Genomic DNA, 21,448 nt, shown 5'->3' with positions numbered 1-21,448 from the left:
GATCAGCCTACCTCTTGGACCTCATCTTCCTTCTTTCTCCCCCTTTGATTCCTCTAAAGTGGATGATTCAGTATTGAATATCGGAAAGCTGTTCTTTTCATTTGTATCTGTTCTTCATTTTCACAGTACCTTTAAATTAAAATTTTCACCTTTGAGGATTGAATCTCTTCCCTTTTTGCTGTCATAGGTTTTACCCAGCAAGGGAGGCTTTCTTTTCATTGATGAAGATTGCTCAGCAGTTTACAGCCATGAAGTCTATGATTCCAGCAGCAAGGAAGGAGAGAAACAAGCAGGGAGATACATTATGAAACACACTTCCAGCACTATTTGTGAGATGATGGATCCTGAAGGAAATACATTCAAGGTAAAATACATGGAAGAAAACAAGTTTCTGCATTCTAATTTTATCTTATAAACTTCTCTCAAAGTAAAATTGTAATCTTGTAATATCTAAAGTAGCCAGAATCAGGTCTCTGATATCTTCTTGACTAAGTGATGAATATCCTTTTTAATAAATTTTTCCCTATTTAGAGAGACTGAAATAGAACATGTGGTGTACAATTTAGCTCACCTGTAAAGTTCTTTTAATTAGCATGATTTGTACTATAGCAAAAAATCAGCTCTGCAAGTGAGGATTAAAAATTGAGTGTGTCAGATTCAGTTCATGGACTATCCTTTGAATCACCCTTATTTAAATTGTATCTTGAAAAAGGCATTATTATTTCTTTTTATGTAATTGTTAGTTATTGTTTGAATATGTTAATATTCTTTTGTTTGAATATGTTAATGTCACATTTGTTAATAAACACATAGTATTTTCTAGAAGGAAAATACTGTAGAAGTTCACTTAGTGGGTATACATCAGTGTCCATCTTGAGTATAGTTACCTGACTTGACCAGGGAGTATTTTTGTGTAACAATCCTTGGGAATTTATTAAATATCAGCATGTGATATTAGTATTTATGATACAGGATGTCTTTTGAGAAATGTTTTGGGGGATTTTTGTCTTTTCAGGTTTTTTTTATTTCTTTTTCCTGTGAGTTTCCAGTTGCCCAGCATGAAATGTGTTTTTCTGTCTCTCACTGGGCTAGGTTATGTTAAAGTTCAGCAGCAAGTCACTATTTGAAAAGAATCTTTTAACTCAAGTAATTTCACATAATTTCTGCTATAGGTCCTGGCAGATGGCAGCACAGATGTGTGCATTCCCAGCATGGGCTCTGAGGAGGACAGAAGTTCAGCAGCAGATGATGTCAACAAACCTATCACTGATGATGAGCATGTCCCCAGGTAAACTGCATTGTATTCATAGGTTAAGACTTTCTTTTCCTCACTACACAGTATTTTACAGGGTTAATGGATTTGTGCTCCCTTTGTTCAGTCCTCTGTATCTGCACATTTGATGCCATCATGTGGGAGTTCTGCTTTCTTGATAGAGCCCCATGTGTGTGTTTGGCTGTGCAGGTTTTTCATCATCTCTGCGGATGGTTCTGGAACGGAGCTCCTGCGAGAAAAGGATGTACACAAGTATATGGCTGAGGCCTGCAGTGATCCTGCCACTGTAGTTTTGCAGGATCCTGTACAAGAACAGCCAGGTAGAAAATGTTTCTTCTCTGACAGACTACCAATAGAAAGAATTTAAAAGCTTCAAAACTCTTATTTGGGCAGGAAATGTTTATACCCTTGTAAACAAGGGTTCACACTTCTAGGAGTGAAAGAAAGGAGTTTGGGGGAAAACTCTGGGAAGCAGAGAATTAACTGAAGGACACTGTTAAGGGATAAGTGAACAAACAAATGGCATATCTTTATCCACTCTCAGTCACACAAATAAAAGTGATTATGAAATAAATATATTCTTTGTGTTTATCATTTAAAAAATTGAATGTTCTCACAGTCTCCATTAATGATGTAGCAATGAGGACAGTGATGCCTGATGTTGACCTTTAGCCTGTCTGTTGGAAAGGATACATATTAAAAAGCTGAAAAGACATGACTGGATTAGCCAGTACTACATGGTACCAACCACCTTGCAGCAACAATGCAAGAAATTATGTCCTGGAATTGTTGGTTGTCATTGTAAAGGTAGTTGGAGATGCTGTGTTTCTATAAAAGACACTATGGTGTAACAGGTAGATGCTAACAAAAATATATCTTTAAAAGAAAGTATGGTCCTCCTGGATATGAGGGGATGATAAGGGAAGTTTGCTTCAAGACATAAAGTCCTAAGACATATTTCTCATAGATTTATGTCATAAGCCTATGACATAAAACAGCTTTCCCACTTACTACTCTTATAAGTTGTGGCACATTTTTAAATGTACTTCTATTCACACAGAATAGAAGAATATTTGCAGAAACCAAATGAAATAATTCTGCCACGGGAAAAAGAAAAAAAGAAGGGACATGGAGGGAGCCAGCAAAATGCAGAAGATGAAAATATCAGAAGGATGGAGAGCATACATACCCAGTCAAAATCCCAGTCAAGAAAATTTACTTACAACCAGCAAGCATTTTTAATAGTAGCACATCTGATTTTCCAGACTTCCTGCTCCACCTTTCACAATACTGGCTCTATTTGCCTTGACAACAAGGCTTCACAATTTTGTATCATTGTGACAGAGTACATCAGTGGTGATATCTATTTTGAAGGTCACCTGTGGGATAGATCATAGCTGATTAAGTAATTTTTGGGTTGGTCTGGAAAAAATATTTTGAAGAACATTAAAATTTATGCAAACAATACAAATAAATAATATCTAATGGAATACATCCAGCGATCAGGGCATTAAGTATAAAATAGATTGAAGAATTATGCATGTTCTGAATATGTTGTACTGCTTCTGAGATTAGTATGCACTACACATGGGTCAGTGCTCTGCTCTTCCTTGTTTGGGCTACTCCCCACACTATACAACTGAGTTGTTAACCAAGAATCAGAGCAAGTAGCATAAGCAGTTTATTGTTAAAAATGGGCTGAGTAATTTCAACTATTCTACAACTATTCTATAATCAACTCAATGATCTGATATTATCTGTAGCCATGGATACATGGAGTTTTATCTATTAGTTGTAAGATTTTTTGTAGATAGGTGTTTTTTTCTGTAGGTCTGAGACACTTATTTTTTTTTAATTGGAACTGATTCTTAGCAAAATGTGTCTTTAAACCAGGTGTTTTAAGTATTACTATCCTCCACCCTATGGCTGAAGAATCTCCTTGGGTAATGAAGAAAGAACCAGAGAGTATTGTTCCTCCATATCTACAGTCAGGGACTCAGAAAGAATCTTCTCCTCCTGAGGTATAATTGTTTCAAAACTGTCCTTTCATGTTAAACAATAGATGTTTGTCTCTGTGGGGAAATGAAGCTCTAAACAACATGAATGTTAAATTCAGTTCATTAGGCAGACAGAACAAAGGGTAGATTGTGTCAGGGAATGTATGGTCCCATTCTTTTACACTTAGGGGACATAGCAATTTTAAGGAGAGTTTATCTTATAATTTGAAGATGAAAGATAGATAAATTGTTCCCAGGAATTTTACTGTCTTCATTGTCTAGGTCTATGATTCTATAAGCAGAGCACACACTTTTTAACTGAGACACATTGCCAATAGCTGCATTTTTGGGTAATGTAAGAAGACACTTGCTCTTTTTTGTTTGCTCCTCTCTGTTCAGGAGGAGATCACAGGTCACCCAATCAGAAGGTGGGTCTGGAAGAGTCTTGGCATTGGAGCAGCACATTTGTCCTTGCCAGTCCCTGTGCGAAAATGTCCCCAAAAACTGAAAATCCGCCAGTTATTCCAGTATAAGCCACTCTGTGATGAACTAAGAGAAAAACTGCAGCTTTCCCTCAAGGTAGTTCAGCCACATTTATTCATTTGTCCAGTAAGAAATAGCTAACAAACAAGCAGACAAACTGGGTGTGATAAATGTGTAGTATATACCTGAGAAAAAGAAATCTACTGTGCTTGAAGAACAATTATTTCATACATAATCAGGTGCTGTGTTTTTCTGAAAAAGTTCAATTGTTTCACTTACCTATTATGAAACCTAGTTTTCTGAGCAAATGCATGAGATTCAATCCAGTATACATCACGGAGGGTACTCTAACATATCATTTCCTTGCTGTCAACATTGATATCTGTTACTTCACTTTTATTTTGCTTAGGGTTTGTTTTCCTCCAAAAAGTCTTAAGAATTTAAATCTATAAAGCTGAACAAGAATGTCTAGCTGACCATAATTCTACAGTTAACTTTGTCACTGAGACACACTGTGGTCTTGGTTATGTGTTTGTTTTCATAAATCAATGTAGAACATTTCCAGGTTTCAGTCTGAGTTTTGTTACTCTGTCCATGTCTAGGAAATAGCTGTGTATCCTTTTGACAAGGTTTGTGGCCATCCCTCATTAGTGACCGGTTCATAGCAGGGTGCAAGCTAGTCTTCCTGTGCCAGTGTTCTAACATGGTGTCCAAAAGTCAGCAGCTTTGCCCTTCTCAGTGTTGGTGTAAAACATTCATTTATTTAATTCCCATTGTGAAGATGATCTTAGAAGAGATTTTAGAGTCAAAACCCCATTATTACTTAAGAATTAGAGAATAACAATATATATGGTCCTGTAATTTATTCATTTAACTTATTTTGATAATGACATTGCAGACTAAATTAGAAAGTTAACAGCATGTGAAATGTGTGAAGGTAGTAGGATATTGTAGCCGTTTATATAATTTATTTTTTCCCCACATTACATTTCAAAGAAAACATGCTTGCAGTAGGAAAACACTGACAGCTGTCCAGCCCAGACATGGATTGTTTGGGATATGCAATTCTATCAGAATGAAATGTAACCAGTTTTTAAGTATATATATAAATATATATAAATATATATATATATATATATATATATATATATATATAAATTATTCTTTAATTTGCATACTGACCTTTCAAAGGCAACAGTGTAAGAAAAGCTCCACACTAAAAATCTACACTAAAAATGCAAGGGAAGTCTCTTCATAGCCCAGATCTATTGTTGATTTTTAAAGAAAGTTGAATGCTGTTTATTACATTGGGAAGGAAGAACTGCAATTATTAGCACTGAGAAAACAGTTGTAATAATTGCATAAATGTGCAATGAAAATACCCTCATTGCTCATAAATCAGTATTTAATTAGTTCTTTTTTTATCCAGAATGAAGTATCTTAAATCTTTAGCCACACCTTCACTTTGTCAGAGCAAAATCAAGATTTAAGGAAAATATTATTCTTCTTTTCTCCATCTCCTATAAGATTAAAGAGAGATAAACAAGTGATAAATAACTGGCACTTGAAACAGATTGTTTCTACAAACTTGTCTGTTAGCAATGTTCTGTACCATATGTAGCTTTCTGGCAGTGGGTGTTTAAAACCTTTTTTCTATCCAACTGATTTAAAGAGATGTAGGAAAAGAAATGTGCTTCTTTTCTGTAGCAGTTGGTATGATTATGTCAATGTAAATATCTATTTTAAGCCTACATCTGCATCTTTCTTCTTCTTTTTCATTGTTCCACCAGGAATATATGGACAACATCTTAAAGCAGGAAAATGAGCTGGAAGAGATGAATGTGAAAGAACCAAGAACAGAAGAGGAAAAGGAGAATGCTGCAAGTCTCCTTGAACAGGTTACAGTGAGAAAAATCAAATTTTTAACTACTTCTTTCAATAAAACCCTTGTATAGCATTGGAAGTGTGAGCCTTGAAACACATTATCCATTAATAAACCAGCAAATGTCAGAGTAGCACCGTGCCAGTTAATGGTAGAGCAGAGCCACACTCAGCCTTCAGCTGGTCTGAATTCAGCAGGGCACTGCTGCCATTTGGGGAAGCAATGATCAAAACAATTCAAGAGTCTGGCTCTATTGAATTATATGTTTCCAAACACACAGACCAAAATTACTTTCCAGTAATTTACTTTTTTTAATATCCCCCAACATCAGGATGAAAATGTTTCCAGTCTGTTGTCATTGCACATGGGAGACTTTTATTTCAACCACAGCCATCCCATAGTAAGAATTTAAACCCTGCTTTTGGGATAATACAAAAACAGTCTAGAGAAATATTGTTATTACTGCTGAGCAGCATTTTGGGCTTTTTTTAATATAATCTGTAAATTTTCAGGGATAATTAGAGCACAAAAAGGGGAGGAATAGGTAATGGGTAAATAGAGAAGAGGATTGCAGCTTTTCTGGAAGGAGGGACAAATAAATGATCTGTCAGTAATTCCATCTGCATCTATCCTCTGGGCAGACATTTATTTACTTTGATGACACCCAGGTGCTGAACCTCACATGCTGCTCAGATCCAGTGAACTTCTCTAGTGACTAATTATTGTTCATTGTCCTGGCTACCTTCAGCACCTGCATTTCCAGTTACAGATTTCACATTAGACAACTCTTTTGTGAGCAGCAGTCTCAGTGGTCACCTGCTGTGACCCAGGAATCAGTGTCACATTGCTCCCAAGCCTACAATAGCTCCGTTACAGCCCAGACTGCCTGGTCAGGAACTCTGGTTTCCAGTTACCTGCTTCAGAGGCAGCATGAGAATAAAGGAAACACTTTAGAGCCTCTTAACCCTCATTCACTTTACTGTAAGCCAGCCACATGAGAATTCCTCAGTCACAAAGCCTGCAAATTCCTGAACACATTTTCCATTTGACTTGTTGGGAATCTAAGTTTAATACAGTATAAATATATCTTGTTCAGATTTTTTGTTTTTTGTAGAAGGATTTGAATTTGATTAGGAATTAGCTTATTTGACCTATTAAAAAGTAACCATATAAAATACAAAGCTATCTGTGCAGTGGGTCATCAAGAATGAAACAAATATCTGTTTAGAACAGGGAAATTGTACTTCATATCCTGTTTTCCTAGCTTATGTTTTCTGACACACTGAAATACCTGACAATGTGACTACAGGAATAGGGATAACACGATAGCACTTGCTTACAATATAAATGCTTTGAATAAGATGTTGTTGTTGTGAATTTTATTCTCATGTAGTCACAGTTATTCCTTCTTCATTGCAGTCCTTCCCTGACTGGGAGAAGTCAGTTGAAAAGCTCAGTGATAGAGGTAATAAAAATTGAATACCTGTATTTTTAAAATTTAAAATATCATATGTTTAAAAGAATTGTAATATTTTTAAATAGGGACTATAAAGGTGAATCCATCTATGTGCTATATACATGCTTCTGTGTGACTTTCACAGGTAATTAGGACTTTTTAGCATCAATGATCCAGTACCTCTGAAAAATAATTCCTGGTTTTAGGCATATGTATTTGACATTTTGACTCACTTTTTGATATGTAGAAGTATATGGTTTACTTCTTTGCTATATATATATATATATCCTTAAGAATATATAGGTATAAGAACTATACAATACTTGTATAGTTTAGGTATTTCTTAGATATAAGAACTTTCTTAGTTCTTAGGTAAGAGACTTAGGTCTCTAGGTATAAGAACTATGACAATACTTGGCTACTTTTATGCAAGTAACAATTTTTCAGACAAATTTTTCAAAGCAAATAAGTAAATCCTGGTTATTTATTATACTTCAAAATCTAATCTCAAACCATCATATGTTGGGGTTACATTAATCTACCTAAGGGAAAAGATGGAGAAATGTATCATGGAATTCAGTTAAAGTTTTCACAAGCTATTTATTAACATTGATCGATGTTTTCAATATGTACAAATAAAAGTTAAAATGTCTGTTTCTTTATAAAAACCCATAAGCCTTTTCTGTAGAAAAAATCATTACATTCTATCCCATAATGATGCTCATCTTTAAAGTGTTATTTTTCTGCCCTTCATATCTTGTCAAGAGTATTTGTACTTGTCAAAAAACCTCAACTGCTGCAACAAATACTTGCTGAACAGTTTCCTCTTAAATGGAGCTGCAATTTTAATTTAATATTGCTAATGAAGAAGATAGTGGGAAAGAAACGATCTTTGAAATAGGTAAAAATAGAAAAAGCTGAAAAATAAAATCATATTTTATGGTGAAAAAGCTGATTTAAAAAAAACCCCACATTTTGAAGTTTGAACTTATGTGGTTCCCAGAACACCAAGACATATTGTCATAATCTAATAGAATCATATCTCTCAAATACTCACATCTCCTAAATTTTGCCACAGAAAATTGTTTTCAGCCAAGGAAACTTCTTTGGACCCATGATTTAGCTTCAAGGTATAAAGTAAACAACACACTTTATAAAATATGTCAGAGGACAGGGCAACTCTTTAAGAAAGCCCCAGAGCTGGTCACAAGATTAAATGTGGAAAGGCTGGCATTTCTCCATTGTACATATTGAACTAGTAGTTCCTTCTATGAGAATGTTGATTATGGCTGCTTCACAGCCTCAATTAAGCACAAGCGAGCTTAAGCAAGCTAAATGTAATAAGGGTCCCTGAAAGCCCACGTTATTTTCTTCAGCTGTAGATAGAGACCTCAGAACACCCCAGTTAGAGAGTGGCTGAATGTCAGCAACTTTTCCTATTCACAGGTATTTGTATCTTGAAAGAATATAAAAATATGTCAGGAAATACAAGGTGAGAGTGTGAACTTAATCTGCTTCTTGTCCTTCCAATACTGAATTCAATTTCTTATCTGTTAATGTTCTGATCTTGTTTTTGGGATGAAGTTCCTTCTGCCTTTTCCCTCATGGTAACAAAAACTCTGTTAGGTTTCCATAAAGTGGCAAGAAGATGCATTAAAAATACATCCTTTGGTGTTTTTTCTTGGTAACACCCAGCACTGGGTAGCAGAGCACGCCCATTCAGTAATGCCCTTCACCTTGCAGCCTACGTGAGGCAGCTGTATGAGCAGGCAGTGACCCCTCCTGCCAAGGGCCACACAAGGAAGACAAGCACTGCCCAAGGAGAGGAGCAGCAGCAGAGGTAGGACAGTATTGTAAATGCAGGAAAACCCAATGGGAAGAAATGACAATGTCTGACTCAATTCAGAAGGCTGAATTTTTTTTTTTATTATAACTATGCTAAAATACATTAATATACTGTATAAAACGAGGATACTGAAACTACATACTACTTTCTCTGACTCTATCTCTAACCCTCCCACAACTCGTGACCCTCTCCCGAGAGTCCAGCCCCAGGTGGGTTGGATTGGCCATCAGGCTCAAACAATCCTCACCAGAATCCAATCAAGCACTCGCTCCAGGTAAACAATCCTCCAAACACATTCCACATGAGAAAATCAAGGAGCAGAAATAGAAATGGTTTTCTCTTTCATTTCTCTCTGTGCACCCCTATGAAAAATCCTAAGAGGGAGAGAAATGTGCTTGCCACAGGACAGAGCAGTGACGACTAGTGCAAATGTAAATAACACAAAGGGTGAACCCAAGCACACACTAGATCCCTAGATACATATGGCAGTGTTTTACTCTCTTGTCCTGTGATTATTTTGTCCCTCTATGCCTCTTTTTCCTTCTCTGAAAGATAATTCAAAGTTTGTTGGGAAAGGATTTTGGATGTTTCTTGGATTGAATGATCTAATAAAAATGCAGATAAGAGCAAACACTTCTGTACAAACCATACAAGTCAAAGTCAGGAACCACCTGAGATGTTTACATAACATACTCTCATAAAAACCATTTTCTTTCCAGGGTTATCTTGTAAATATTTTTGCATTTATAGAAGATTACTAGTTTTCTCATTACCACTACTCTCTCTTTTTTTCTTCTGGGTGATTCAGTCCAGAAGGAGTAATATCCAAGTGGCAAAGCAAACTGGAGCAGAACAGGTAATAATATTAGTAGGATCAAGGTCTTTTATGAGCCTGCTTAATCTACTTTTGTAAAAATGTTATTGATTTCATCAGGTCTTGGATGATGGTGCAATGGCTTGTCTGCAAATAATGGGGTATTTTCTGCTTAACAGAAATGCTGAATAAATGGTTTGAGTCTCTTTCTTTTTTCTTTTTTTTCTTTTCAAAACCCAGCATCATTACTGTGAACTTACACTATGCAAACCAAGGCTGAGGTCAGAAGCCCTGTGTTTTTTTTTCTGGTTCTGCCACTAGTATAGAAAATACAGTATATTAATATTTTCAAATGCTCATGCTTTAAGTTAATATTCAGGTATTCCACAAATGAAAGCTGATTTTTTCAAATAGAGCCCCAGACATGTCTCACGTGGTGGTGCTTCCAAGCTTCTCTAGGCAAAACTGTCCCAGCTCTCTCAGCCTCTACTCACATGAAAGGTCTTCCAAACCCTTAATCATCTTTGTGGCCCTTCAGTGCACCAGACAGGTCAAAAGTGGACACAGCACTCCATGAGAGGCTTTCCATATTTCTTGTTAATTATATTCTGATTTGCATGAGATAAAAAAGCATTTTAGAATTTCAGAGTTACATTTTAATATATCATTTCACACTGGTTTGGATCCTATTAAAAGTAATTTAAATATATAAATCTGAGCAGTCAGCACCCAAGAACATTATGTGCAATTCTGGCTCTAAAAACAGTGTTAAAACTCTCAGTATGATTAAGACTGATCATTTCATAGCTGATACTAGACCCTGCAAGTCAGTGAAATTCTAATAGTGTAAAATTGGGCTATAACAAGCTGAAAACATGACTGATCTTTACTCTGGTCAACCTTACCTTTAGAAGTTTGAACAGCTTCTTCTGTATCCACACAGCCTTCAAGTCTTTCTGTGATAAAATAAGGAAATTATATGAGTTTTGTGTTCAAAATTTTAGCAATGCATCTGGAATACCAATTCTTAGCTTGAAATGTTTGTTGGAAGGTTGGAAAGCCACCAGTGGCAATCCCAGGCATGTTCCATGAGGTTTAGAGAAATGGGGTATGTTCTGAGGAGGAGCTCCTCATAGCAGGCAACTCACTGTCCATGTGCATTACCAGTCAATTCTTAATTCACCTCCAAGAAAATTGCCAATTACAAGAATATTACTTCAAGTGATGAACCAGGGAAGAAAATGCCACTTGCCTTTACCATTTCTTGATGCACAGTACTGAAAAACAGGGTGAACTCAGTTATAATGCTTTTTTCTTTCTTTCTTTTCCTTACCAACAATGTGAATAACATCCCTAGGAAAGAACTGGATGAACAGAAGGCTACATTTGCAGCAATAAAAAACAGAATTTTTGCTCCATATTTTGAATCTGAATTCAGCAAAGACTTTTACCAAGAAAAGGTAATGCAGCTGAAAACTGGATGAAGTCTGTTAGGCCAGCTAGTATCTCCCATGCTCCCAAAGACAACTCTGAGTTTATATCTCAGCCTCTGTTTATCTCAACAAACCATTACAAAAGACAAACATAGAAGAATTAATCAGAAATTATAAGCCCTTGTAAAGGAAACCCATCTTGAAGATGGTATATGTTCACTGAGTACAAACTCTATAAAATTCCTTACATAAACTCTGGAGAGATGCTGATTCAGAGCACAGCTCAACCTCATGGCTTTTTTACTTAACTCTCAAATCCCTCTCCTTGCTTATTGGAAAGGGAATAAGTAAAACTAACACTCCTAATTTAGAGGTGATCTTGGGGCCTTTTCTACTGGTAAATGCTGTGATGCATAAAGCCTACTCAGAAATGTAGGTTGTAATCTCATGTAACTATTACATCTCCTTTATAGTCACCACTTCGGTCCTGGTTATTTGTTTTCTTTGCATTCCTTTTTTTTTAAATTTTTTCCTTTCTTTTTTTTGCTGTCTGGTTTTCCTAGGTGTTTAGCTAGGAAATCTAAACCCTCTTTCTTCCTTTTCTCCAGTTTCCTGATTTGGAAGCAATGTCTAAGAAACTTCCTCCACTTCAAAAAGAAGAATGTATGACTTGCCCTCTGTTGCTGATAAGAGAACCCAGTGGAGGTAATCCACTGTCTGACATTGGTTTTGTACCTTCTTCAGGAGGGAGAAGCCCTTGCAGACATCATTGAATGTGGAAAAACCATCAGCTTTGGATGCTAAGCTGAAGAATTCTGCTATGAATGACAAGTGGATAGATAAAAAATGCTGAAGAAAAACTTGTTAGGGGTGGATAAGCAAAAACCAAGGAGGCCAAGTTTAGAAAATAACTAGTATGACTGTAGGAAAAATATGGGAGATTTATTTCTGAAGCTCAGTGGTAAGAGAGAACTGGAACAAAAGCAATATAAAATAGGAAACATGCAGGTTAAATATAGACTGGAGGACATAGGAGGAAAGCAGTGACTCCATGACAGGAAGCAGGGAAAGATGGAATCATTATCTTAGGCTTCAGCTTTTTAGAACTGAGAAGAATACTTCAGTTCTTTTAAAAATCAGCCCTGACAAGTTACTTAAACCATACAGTGAGATTAAAATTCATAGACAGCAAAGATTCATATCAGGAAAATAGTCCTCTGTGGGGTTTTGTCAGACCCCCACTAATTCCCATATTTCCTCATTTTCTATCACCATAAGACTTCTGCTGGAATTGACTTTTAGTCCTTTATGGTTTATAGTTCAGTTAGCCAGAGAACAAGAAATGACTAATCACACAATAGGCATTTTTGAGATCCCTGTGGCCCAGTAGAGCAGAATGTCACTTGCAGAATTTTCCCAGCCTCTCTACATGGTTATGTAGACAGCTTTCCAAGATTGTGTCAATTAAAGTGCCAAAGACTGATGTTTTTCACATTTATGAAAATGATGGTGATCATAAAAAATACTTGACTCAGTATTCCATTATTTTCCCTTTAGCAGCTGAATTTCCTGATACCACAAGTGATTCATCACTTTCATCTGGCCTTCCACTGCAGGGTCCTTCCAAACAAGATGATGGTTCCAGCAGCACAACAGGTACACCTGCCTTCCAGAATGTAGTTGGAGCAGCTTGGTATCTTTTTATAACTTCTGACACAATATTTGCAATACGAATTTCAATCCATCTGTCACTTTTTCATGTTTTTGGAAATCTTTCCCTTCCAGACCTAAACAAGGCTGCAAGAGCAGAAGAGACAGCCTTTCAACATAAAGTTCCAAGTCTGATGGTGGATGTTACAGGACAGACAAGAAAAAAGAAAGTAATATTACCATCATACCTTCAGGGGAAAAAACCAAGTACCATACCAAATAAAAAGGTAAAAAAATAACATCTTTCTTGACAATATTCATATATCTTCTGAGTCATCTCTTTTCTGTAAAATCTTCGCCCTGGAGCAGTACTGGGAGGTATTTTGAATCTATTTACTGTAACATAGCTGTTACAATTTATTTATGTTTATTGGCAATTCTAGAAGTACCTTTCCTCTCAACAGCTAGGAAAAACTCATTCTGCATCAGCCAACTACATGAAAGCTCTGTTTCCAAAAGAGCAGAGCTTCCCCCATTTTCCCTGAGACACCTCAATGGCTTAATACATCTGAAAACTCAAACCAGTATAAATTTCCAGACAGTATTCAATGTGCTGCTTCAGTTTTTATTCGAATTAGGATATCTTTTTGTAATTCTTCAGGGTGAGTTGGCAGAGGTCAAATATAGGTTAAGTAATTCTCTACCTGTAATTCTCTACCTACCCCAGGCCAACAAAACAGCCACCAACTTTCTCTTTGTCTCATATTTTGTTTGCAAAGATAGAAGATCCTGCCTCAGGAAAGGTCAGCATATCCTCTCTTGCAACAAGACAGGATCTTACCAACTTCCATCTCATCCCACCCAGGGTGACATTTGGAGTGCTAAAGGAAGGCTGCACCTATGCAACCACTGTAATCATGAAGAATGTTGGTGTGAACTTCTCAAGGTTAGTTTGAATTCTTATTACTCTGGTTTTTATCTCTACAAATAGATCCTGACAAAGATCAAGTACAGTTTCTCTGGACCCACCACTCAAATAAAGGAATTCTGACAGCCACTTCATAGGTCTGCCAGAACCTTCCATAAGATGGAGCCATATCCTAGGAATGCCTCTTCTACTGCCTTTTGTTTAACAGATGGTGCAAGGGCATGCTGGTAAACTCTTCATGGGGGAATGAAATCCACAGGATCAGTTCCAGAGCAATGCAAAAGTGTAGGTCATATCTGCTCTAATGATTTTTAAAAATCTGAACAGTAGGAAGTTGCATTCACATAAGGACTAAATCTCAGATGTGAAACAATCAGTAAGAAATGAGGAAGCAAAACTTCTGCTTTAGTTGGTACCATTTAATTAAAGATTATTTGCCCAAAATTCATACAGTATCATGCTTTCTGCAATAGAATCACATCAAAGGACATTAAATAAAGATTGTTATGGACTTTTGGGTCTGCAACACAAAGATGTTTGCCAAGAAGATGTTTGTACTTCAGCTACCTTTGAATTGTGCAGACTTAAAATGATGCTGTTACACATTCTGTTATAAGGACCAGGCAGTGTTAACAAGTTCTTTGAAAGCTTACTTTGGCCCCTTCATCTGCTCCTTTGGGGATTTTTTGTTAGAAACCTGAACCTTGGCAAGAAGCCCAGGAATACTGCTGTAGTCCAATATGTACATTATGATGGAAAAGATGAGCTAAGAAATTCTGCTGTCATTTAAAAAAGCAGAGGAAGAGCAGGCAGCCTAGATGTGATTTCTCCCACCTGAAACAGTTTCTGGCAAACTGATTCTCTTCTCTTTCTGACAGGTTTCGTGTGAAGCAGCCACCTCCACACACAGGACTGAGAGTGATGTACACACCAGGACCTGTAGGTTACACAGGAGAGCTTTTGGATTTTTTTCTAGACTCAGCTGGCCCTCAGGCTAGCTAGGGCACTTTTCAGGGACAGCAGCTGTCTGGGAATAGAGCTGCCAGGGTACACAGTTTTGTGTAAAGTTACTTGAAGTGATGCTGTCTGCTACCTTCAGCTAAGCACTCCATGCACTCCTGTCTCAGCCTGTGCAAGAATGCAGAGAGATACAAATTTTAAGCTCAGTGGAAAGCAGTAGGTCAAGCAGTGAAGCTACAGAGAGCTTTTTCAAAGCAAACAGGATTATTCTACCACTCAGATGCCTCTGAGTTTTCCTTCTGCTTACAATGTTCACTATATCTGCTCTGTCTTATGCCTAGACTTGACTTACTATCCTGATACCTTCAGGATGTGACCCTAGTAAACTATTGACTCAGTCCTTTCTTCTCCTGCTTCCAACTGTTCTCCACATTTTTATCTAGCAAAGCACCACAGCACATTAAATTATCCCACTAAGTAGGAAGCTTTCATGCTTTCTGCTTTTGTTCAGTGTCTCTTTTTACCTGCATGCTATCTCTGAATAAATAGTGCTGGCCACTGTTCCCACAGCATCCATGTGATATCACTGGCCATATCTTGTCAATTCATGGAATCAAGAAGCAATGACTTTTGCAGAGAGGCAGTGCCAGAATACAAATCAAACCTCCTAGTCCAGAGCCTTAGCCACAACACAGTACTTGAAATCATAGGATAGTGTGGGTCGGAAGGAATCTTTAAAGGACCCAGTTGAGAAGGAAGGATGGTATGGGGGACTGTGTCAAAGACCTTGCAGAAATACATCTAGATGGCTGGAATAATTTCCATTCTTTTCTCCTCACATCTGCCCCTTTTGTACCTCCCTACTTTATGTTCTTTTTAGAACAGAATAAAATATTTTATTTTGTTTCATTTGGAAGGGACCTACAATGGCACTCTAGTCCAACTGCCTGACCACTTCAGGGCTCACCAAAAGTTAAAGCATAGTATTAAGGACACTGTCCAAATGCCTCTAACACTGACAGGCTTGGGGCATCAACCACCAAGGACTGGTGGAGGGGACCATGTATGAAACTTGCACCTTACCTGAGTCATTCTTTGTCTCTCCTAGGTGGCAGCAGGCTTGCAGGTTGAACTGGAGATAGAGATTTTTGCCATGCTAATTGGAGGGAAAGACACTAGTGGCCTTGAAGAAGTTTCCCATGATATTGAGATATTAACAGAAATTGAAACTCTTCTCCTGCCTGTGAAAGCAAATATCCTTTCTTGTCTTATTTTTCACATACACCTCATAGCATCAACCCTGGGAATCATCTTCCTATTGGGAGCCTCAAGCATTGTTTCCAGTGCAGGCTGCTGCAGTAGCAAGCTTTACTGTCCTTTTCAGAAATACACAAATGGGTGTTTTCAAAAGCACAACAAATGAATAATTTAAGATTCTGATGCCAAATGCAGTTTCCATCAGAATAATGTGGTTGAAAAGTGGAGAAAAGAATGGCAACCCCAAAAAATGTCGCTTGTAAAAACTAAATGTTATAGGAACTCTTTCCCACCCCCCCTCGTGAAAATACTTTATTATGTTTTTGATTCTGTGGTAGCATCTGATGGTACAGCCTCATGAGCAACAAAATGATGTATCATCCAGATACTAAACAGGCAAATGGGACAATCCCTGCAGCAGCAAAGATGCAAACACAGAAGTGAATGAATGCTGCCAGAAATGAGCCCGTGTGGGTTCAGTGGGCTTTTCAGTTGTTTAACTCATGACAGCAGTACAGTAAAAGAAAAGAGCCAAGTCAATAGCTATTATTTCTATTTCCCTTGTGCTCCAGGTGAAGTTCTGTTTGACATTTAATCAAATTTACACTTAGAAGTCTGGGAGAAGAGATCCTCTGGAAACCTATAAAGAAATAACAAGGCAAGCTACATCCAAACGTGCCAGGAACTTCATTCAGAGTAAGGACCACCCTTTACCAAAGAAAGGAGAACTTCAGGGTACTCTGCACCTGACCAGAGTAACAGCAACTCTTCTGAAGATTTGTATGCTCTGAATGTGATGTTGAAACTCCCCAAACTTATTTGCATAGACCCACAGAAACCTTTCATGCCTACAATTGCCGAACTGAGCTAGACAGGACTAGTGGCATAGCAGCAAAACCAGCTGCATTTCTGTTCCCATTCACCCAGTCCTCTGACACAGTTGCAGACCAGCCTCCAAAACGTGCCCTTCCCCCATATTTTAGCTGTTCCTTTAATCTTTCAGCTGAGGCCACTAGTCCAGATGCAAGATGTTTCACAGCCTTACTTCCAGAATTCATTCCTACCTCCACATGTTATTTTACTCAAATAAATGTACCAAATGGTTATGTCCTTAACATGACATCCCACCTGTGCTATCCAGTGACATTTATGAGTGCCGCCCAGCAGGATACCCCCAGGGAGGGATGGCAGCAGCAGTCCAGGCACTTCCTACCAGCCCCAAGCCACAGCTACGGATTACACTCCCACGAAAGCCTTGTAGTTAGTGTAAGTACTGCATGCAGTGACACCAGCTGTAAATTAAAGTACACTTGTTTTACCTACTCTTCATCAGCAGCATGCTGAACAAAGCTGATGCAAATGAGGCACCTAGCACACTGACTTGGTACTGTGACAAGAGAAGGGAAACGCTGGATGACATTAACCAAAGCACTCACTTCAAGGGGACTGCAGTGGAGGCACTCACAGCAAAGCCTCCTCAGGGTCCTGTCCCAAATCCTTCACTTACTGTCTCCACATTAAACAAGTCCTTGAACCTCCTGGCAGCTGGATTTATTAGAGTAAAGCCCTAATAAATCTCCTTAACACTTCTCACTTTCTAAAACCAAGTCTTACTGGTGACCCTTTGACACTGACAGCAATATTAGACGAAGTCTAATAAGGGACAGGAGTCTTACAGATAGGGCAGCCTCAATGTGACAAGTTCAAATACACACAACCCTCTGCACACACAGTTTCATACAGCACATTTCTGTGGCCTTATAGATTCTGTCTATATGAAAAATCACAGAATATCCTGAGGTGGAAGGGACTCAGAAAGATCAGGCCCAACTCTGCGCAGGACATCCTGAGAACCACACCATGTGCCTGAGAGCATTGTCCAAACACTTCTTGAACTCTGTCAGGCTTGGTGCTGTGACCACTGCCCTGAAGAACCAGTTCCAGTGCCCAACCACCCTCTGGGTGAAGAATCTTTTCCTGATATCCTCTTTCCTGACACAACTTCAGGCTATTTCCTTGGGTCCTATCACTGGTCAGCAGAAAGATCAGTGCCTGCCCCTCCTCTTCCCCTCGTTAGGAAGTTGCAGACTGCAATGAGGTCTCCCCTCAGTCTCCTCCAGGCTGAATAGACCAAGTGACCTCAGCCACTTCTCACACTTCCCCTCAAGGCCCTTCACTATCTTTGTAGCTCTCCTTTGGTTGCTTTCTAAGAGTGTCTTAGAATGGTTAAGTCTTCCCTGACAAGTAGGAAAGCCTTACTGGGAATTTCTCACAAACCAGCAGTCAACATGTTTAACATTAGGCTGGTGTTCACCTCACCCCCATGAGCTCAGGCACTTTACAACACAATTGATGGTGACAGTTCATAAACAGGAACCCTATGGATGTCTCTCCTCAGCTGAACAGTCCCAGTTTGCTTCATATATGTAATACTGACATCATCTTTTTCTTTCAACTTAAACATCTGTAAGCCTGCCATGTTATCTAACCAATCAGCAAAGAAATTCCAGCTGTATCTCATTTCCTCTCCTCTGGAGAAAAAGAAAAATGACCACATCAGTCAGTTCTCAAAAACTTCAGACATGTACCTCTGACTGCTGCATCTGCTCTAGGACTGCCCAGTATACATCAAGCATAGCTTTTTTTCCCTGTTTAAATATCTTCTTACCTTTTCCAGTGTGGAATTCTACCCCCAAAGTAACACACAATTATAGTCTAGAAAAACAACTAGTTTAATGCCTTCCACCTTAGGGATTTACAACCTGGAACTCATCATGAAGGAAGTTTAGACAAACTTCTCTCACTCTGTTGAAACCTAAGAGAAATACTCACCCAGTCAGTTCACATTTTAGTGAGACACACCGTCCATCTTCCGTGACAAACACAAAGGGAGAGAAATTAAGTATTCTCCTCTCACATGTCTAATCCACCTAATCATAGCTCCTGTCACCACAGCCAAACCTCCCTTCTCTTCTGACAGTGTCCTTCTGTGAATTGATTGACAATTCCTACTGAAGCTGGCTGCAGCTATCACATGCTACCCAAACATCTGTACCCAATGCCTCTTTGAATAACCCTCCCCTCAAAAAGTCTTCTGGACTCAAAACCGTATCCATCTCAGACATGCCAAGGAACTCTGGATTGGTTGGTTTAGTCTCACCAAACATGGAACACTGACACTCCTGAGTTAAATCCTGTTACTGGTTAAATAGTGTTGTTCAGCCATCCAGAACAGAAACAGTCAAGTCACTGCAGAGGCACTCTGAGAATTTGCTACATTTCTATCACCTTTCCCAGGTGGTTATCACCAGAGCCAGTGATTCTCTCTACTGAGACCTAGAAACCTCCCTGCAATATTAAACTTGATCACAAATTTGCCACACCTCCTAGCAGAGACCAACAAGCAAAAATCACTGATCAAGCATCACCTGACCAACTTAGTCCTATCACATTGTATTTCCTTAGTTATTTCACATCAATATTTAAAACACATTTCAAAAATATTCTCTTAACATGCTCAGAGTTAAATACCAGACAGGAAGCTGCCCATGAAAGTCTTCAGTATTCCTAAGCAGAGCATCCATCCTGAATGTGCGGTTGTGATTTTTGTACCATTCAATTTGTGCAATAAAAGCAAACCCCTAATCTCCTTGAAGCCTGTGTAAGAACTCCATCTCATGTTGTTGTTCCCTTCCAACAGCAAAAGGCCAAATCTGAAGCCAGTCTGTAGCAATCACAGTGCTCACACAACACTTGCAGAGAATATGGAAATAATTATTAGGTTTGGTTCAACAACTGTACAAAGGTGGAGCTGGGATTTCTTCTTGTTTTTTCTTTGTTCCATTCATGGTAATTTTCTGTCCTCTTCCACTACAGGTTAGACCACTAGAAGATCAACATGAGGATCAGCAACACTGAAATACCTAGATTTTAGTCCAACCTTATGGAAACATCCAGTGTAATTTTCCTATTCATTTAATAAGATTAAATGAGAATAAATATTTTGCCTTTTCCCTGTTAATGGGAAAGGTAGTCCAAAAAGTTACATGCTCTCCTGATGTGGCTGTCTGAAATGTGAACAGTAGAAAGATTGCTGTATTTCAACCCTACTACAGAGCAGTGCTGCATGACTCCCACTAAATTTGTTTTTAAAAGGGATTAGGTTTCAAATAACCTGTGCTGAGGCATCTGAAACCTTTTTCAAGTACTGGGAATGCACAAGGTTTCAATACAGTCAACTGTGATTCGTCAGGAGCTGCTGAGCTGCTCTGGTCTTCTAATTCCAAAGTTTCTGTTTGCTTTCACAATCATAGGCTTAATGTTCTGTGTGCTCACCTACCTTTAATAAGCTGCACATACCAGATGGGGGTTGCAAGTACACAAAGGTGACAAGAAAGAGATTCTTACACCCTCTTGTTCACAGTCACACATGAGCACCTTCAAATGTTCACCTGCTCATCTCTCTTCACAGTGGAAGTCTAAGCCACTTAGAGATGGTCTTTTGCCCCTCCTTGCCATGGCTAAAAGATCACAGGCTCTTTCTGAGCCACATTTATGTGCCCAAGTGCAGCTCTGCTTCCAGTTTATGAATTCACTTCTCACAAGGTCCTTTCCCATGTTTCATCTTTTTCCCAACATGTGACATGTTGAGAGACAGATGGGGAATTTTCCTTGATACATGTAGATGACTTGTTCTCTCAACACTTCAGTGACTGAGAATCCCATGATTGGGCATTAACAGCAGCTTTTGCAAGTGTGAAATATGAATGCCACTTCTGAATCCTAACATCCACACTGTTAGGTGAGATACATATTCTAACAATACAGATTTAAGCTTGCCCTGTACTTGAAAGTGCTTTCCTGTTCAGGTTTGTAAATCCAGGGAATTTCACTCAAGAAAGGGCAAATTGATGTCCCAAGGATATTAAAATTCCTATCAGAGGACTGTTGGCACAGGGACAGACCTCATCCATTTAAAGCACAAGCTGGGCTCTGTCAGTAGACACCCAAGTACTGCATTAGCACAGACCAATCATAAGTGATACAAATCAGAGAACCAGAGAGAAACTTCAAGAGGGGCTGCCTGTGTCAGAAGCTGGGGAGAGACAAGAACAATTTTTCCTGGGACACATCCTTCCCTGTTTGGATTTTTTGGAGGTGTCCACCCACTCAGGGTCACAGGCCCCTGAACACAAACACTGGCCCTTCTCCCTGAGGAACAGAACTCGCCACCCCAGGCGAGGTGGTGAAAAGGCCTTTTCTCCACGGATCCTTCCCTAATACCAGTGACAGCAAAGAGACAAAAGTGAAGGAATTCCATCTCTCCCAACTTAGATCAGAGGATACCTGTCATTATAAGATAACTCTGCATCCCAAGCTACTCTTCTGTATCACCAATTACATCCTTCTCATCAGTCCCCGACTTCATGTGCCCATGGCCATGGTTTTTTATTCCAGGCCTCCCAGGGG

The 21,448-nt window shown here is 38.7% G+C and overlaps 1 protein-coding gene and 1 long non-coding RNA gene across 12 annotated transcripts in view; both read left to right on the top strand.

Moving 5' to 3' along the window:
* The window catches only part of SPAG17 (sperm associated antigen 17), an 86,203-nt gene extending 69,958 nt beyond the window's left edge, over positions 1 to 16,245 (top strand). For 2 of the 11 annotated variants that reach the window (XM_085572604.1, XM_085572651.1), the window contains 16 exons: positions 188 to 364; positions 1,173 to 1,288; positions 1,463 to 1,593; positions 3,167 to 3,294; positions 3,670 to 3,849; positions 5,544 to 5,657; positions 7,055 to 7,100; positions 8,835 to 8,931; positions 9,746 to 9,793; positions 11,109 to 11,211; positions 11,793 to 11,889; positions 12,742 to 12,840; positions 12,970 to 13,121; positions 13,614 to 13,780; positions 14,641 to 14,701; positions 15,831 to 16,244. In XM_085572604.1, the coding sequence (XP_085428730.1) occupies positions 188 to 364; positions 1,173 to 1,288; positions 1,463 to 1,593; positions 3,167 to 3,294; positions 3,670 to 3,849; positions 5,544 to 5,657; positions 7,055 to 7,100; positions 8,835 to 8,931; positions 9,746 to 9,793; positions 11,109 to 11,211; positions 11,793 to 11,889; positions 12,742 to 12,840; positions 12,970 to 13,121; positions 13,614 to 13,780; positions 14,641 to 14,701; positions 15,831 to 16,145 (2,031 nt within the window). In that variant the 3' untranslated portion in view covers positions 16,146 to 16,244. Of the gene's footprint in view, positions 1 to 187; positions 365 to 1,172; positions 1,289 to 1,462; positions 1,594 to 3,166; positions 3,295 to 3,669; positions 3,850 to 5,543; positions 5,658 to 7,054; positions 7,101 to 8,537; positions 8,603 to 8,834; positions 8,932 to 9,745; positions 9,794 to 11,108; positions 11,212 to 11,792; positions 11,890 to 12,741; positions 12,841 to 12,969; positions 13,122 to 13,613; positions 13,781 to 14,640; positions 14,886 to 15,830 lie in introns of those variants that run through there. The other 9 variants (XM_085572632.1, XM_085572609.1, XM_085572600.1 and 6 more) reach the window with 9 other exon arrangements.
* An 862-nt stretch (positions 16,246 to 17,107) lies between these two features.
* LOC146768630 (uncharacterized) lies at positions 17,108 to 20,020 on the top strand. Its single transcript, XR_014953172.1, has 2 exons — positions 17,108 to 17,245; positions 19,856 to 20,020. It is a non-coding gene; the product is annotated as an uncharacterized LOC146768630 (long non-coding RNA).
* The last annotated feature ends 1,428 nt before the right edge of the window (positions 20,021 to 21,448 follow it).

Source organism: Lonchura striata, chromosome 1 (genome assembly GCF_050655825.1).
Source record: "Lonchura striata isolate lonStrDom1 chromosome 1, ASM5065582v1, whole genome shotgun sequence".
In the NCBI taxonomy this organism is placed as follows: domain Eukaryota; kingdom Metazoa; phylum Chordata; class Aves; order Passeriformes; family Estrildidae; genus Lonchura; species Lonchura striata.
Note: the sequence above shows the minus strand (reverse complement) of the source record. Positions and strands in the feature narration are given on the sequence as shown.